The sequence below is a fragment of the Mesitornis unicolor genome, unplaced genomic scaffold (assembly GCF_000695765.1).
Source record: "Mesitornis unicolor isolate BGI_N332 unplaced genomic scaffold, ASM69576v1 scaffold36886, whole genome shotgun sequence".
In the NCBI taxonomy this organism is placed as follows: domain Eukaryota; kingdom Metazoa; phylum Chordata; class Aves; order Mesitornithiformes; family Mesitornithidae; genus Mesitornis; species Mesitornis unicolor.
This window is the reverse complement of record NW_010193605.1, coordinates 1-1,412: the sequence shown is the minus strand read 5'-3', so window position 1 is coordinate 1,412 and position 1,412 is coordinate 1. Positions and strand designations below refer to the sequence as shown.

General features: G+C 62.6%; 1 protein-coding gene across 1 annotated transcript in view; it reads left to right on the top strand.

Annotated features, from left to right (window-relative positions):
* Positions 1-276, top strand: part of MATK (megakaryocyte-associated tyrosine kinase) — a gene marked incomplete at its 5' end in the record, with an annotated part of 3,272 nt that extends 2,996 nt beyond the window's left edge. The window contains 1 exon segment of the mRNA XM_010187514.1: positions 94-276. Within this exon segment, the coding sequence (XP_010185816.1) occupies positions 94-276 (183 nt within the window).
* Positions 277-1,412: the final 1,136 nt, after the last annotated feature.

Below are 1,412 nucleotides of genomic sequence, written 5' to 3'. Positions count from 1 at the left end.
GCACCCGGGGGACATCCCACAGTCCCCTGACCAGGGCGAGCCCCTGGTGGGGTGAAGAAAGCGGGGTCCCAGCTGGTTTCTCCATCCTGCCAGAGTCTGAAGGAGGTGACGGAGCTGCTGGAGCAGGGGTACCGCATGGAGCCCCCCGAGGGCTGCCCACCCTCCGTCTACACCCTGATGAAGAGCTGCTGGGAGCTGGAGCCGGGCAAGCGACCGTCCTTCAAGAAGCTCACAGAGAAGCTGCAGAAGGAGCTGAAGCACCTGAGGGACGTTTAACCCCCGTCTGCCACCCAGGACCCATGGCCAGAAGCCCCCCAGACTCCACCGAGGTTGAGAGCAGCACGGCAAGGGGTGGCCCAGCAGTGGGGTGACCTGGCAGTGGGGTGGCCCATGGCACTGTGCTCTCCCAGTGGAGATGGGACAGCAGCTGGGGGGGTCTCCTCCTGAAGAGGAGACAACAGCCTCCCTCCATCCCAGCACGGGTCTTGCTTCCCACCGCACAGCGCAGATGAAGTCCCCATGGGGTCAATCTCCTCCAGCATCGCTGGAGTGGGGAGAGCAGCCCCCAAGGGGCGGCTGTGCCCCCCACAGCCTGCGCTCAGCCCCGGATGTGGGGTCCCTTTGAGCTGTCCCTTGCGGTGACAGGGGACAGGACAGGACATGTCCATGTGCCGGAGGATGAAACCCCAGCCCCAACACAGCCCCGCTCCAGCCACTCGCCCCCAGGCAGGGATGCTGGGCACAGCCAGATAAACCACCCGGATTTGGGCTTTTTGATTAAACCAAAGAAATTAGTTCAACAGCATCTTTAAGCCTCTGGGCTCAAATTAGGCCTATCTCTCGCTTGGGGCCTGACAAGGCAAAGCACAGGAAAAGGCCTGGGGGTGCCTGGGAGCTGTGGCCCTCAGAGCCCCCTGCACGCAGCCTGGCCCCTCTGGGCTCTGCGCAGCCAGGGATTATTCTTTTAATCAGAGTCTGTATGGGAATTGCTTGCATATAGATTACGGGAGGGGGCCAGGGCCTGCAGCGGCAGGAAGCCCCAGCTCCCAAGCAATCTCGACGTCTCGGTGGAGCCGGGATTAACAGGGGCACGGGGCCGCACGCACGCGTGTGTTTGTGTTTGTGCGTGTGCACCCGCCCGCAGCCTCGTCTGCTTTCCAGGCTCTTGACCCTCGATTGTGGATTTTTCTGGCAAATCCTCTTGGGTCTCCTCTGCACCAACTTCTTGCACCTCCAACGCCCCCGTGCTGGCGTGGGTGGCTCTGGGTGCTCATGGCACAGGGCTCCCCCCAGCCCTGTGGGTGCCACCCTCCCTTGGGGCCCAGCTCAACATGGGGTATTCTGGGGCTCAGTGGCTCCTTCCATCTCCCCACCACCCCAACAATTCAGCACCTGCTGTCTCCCCACACTAC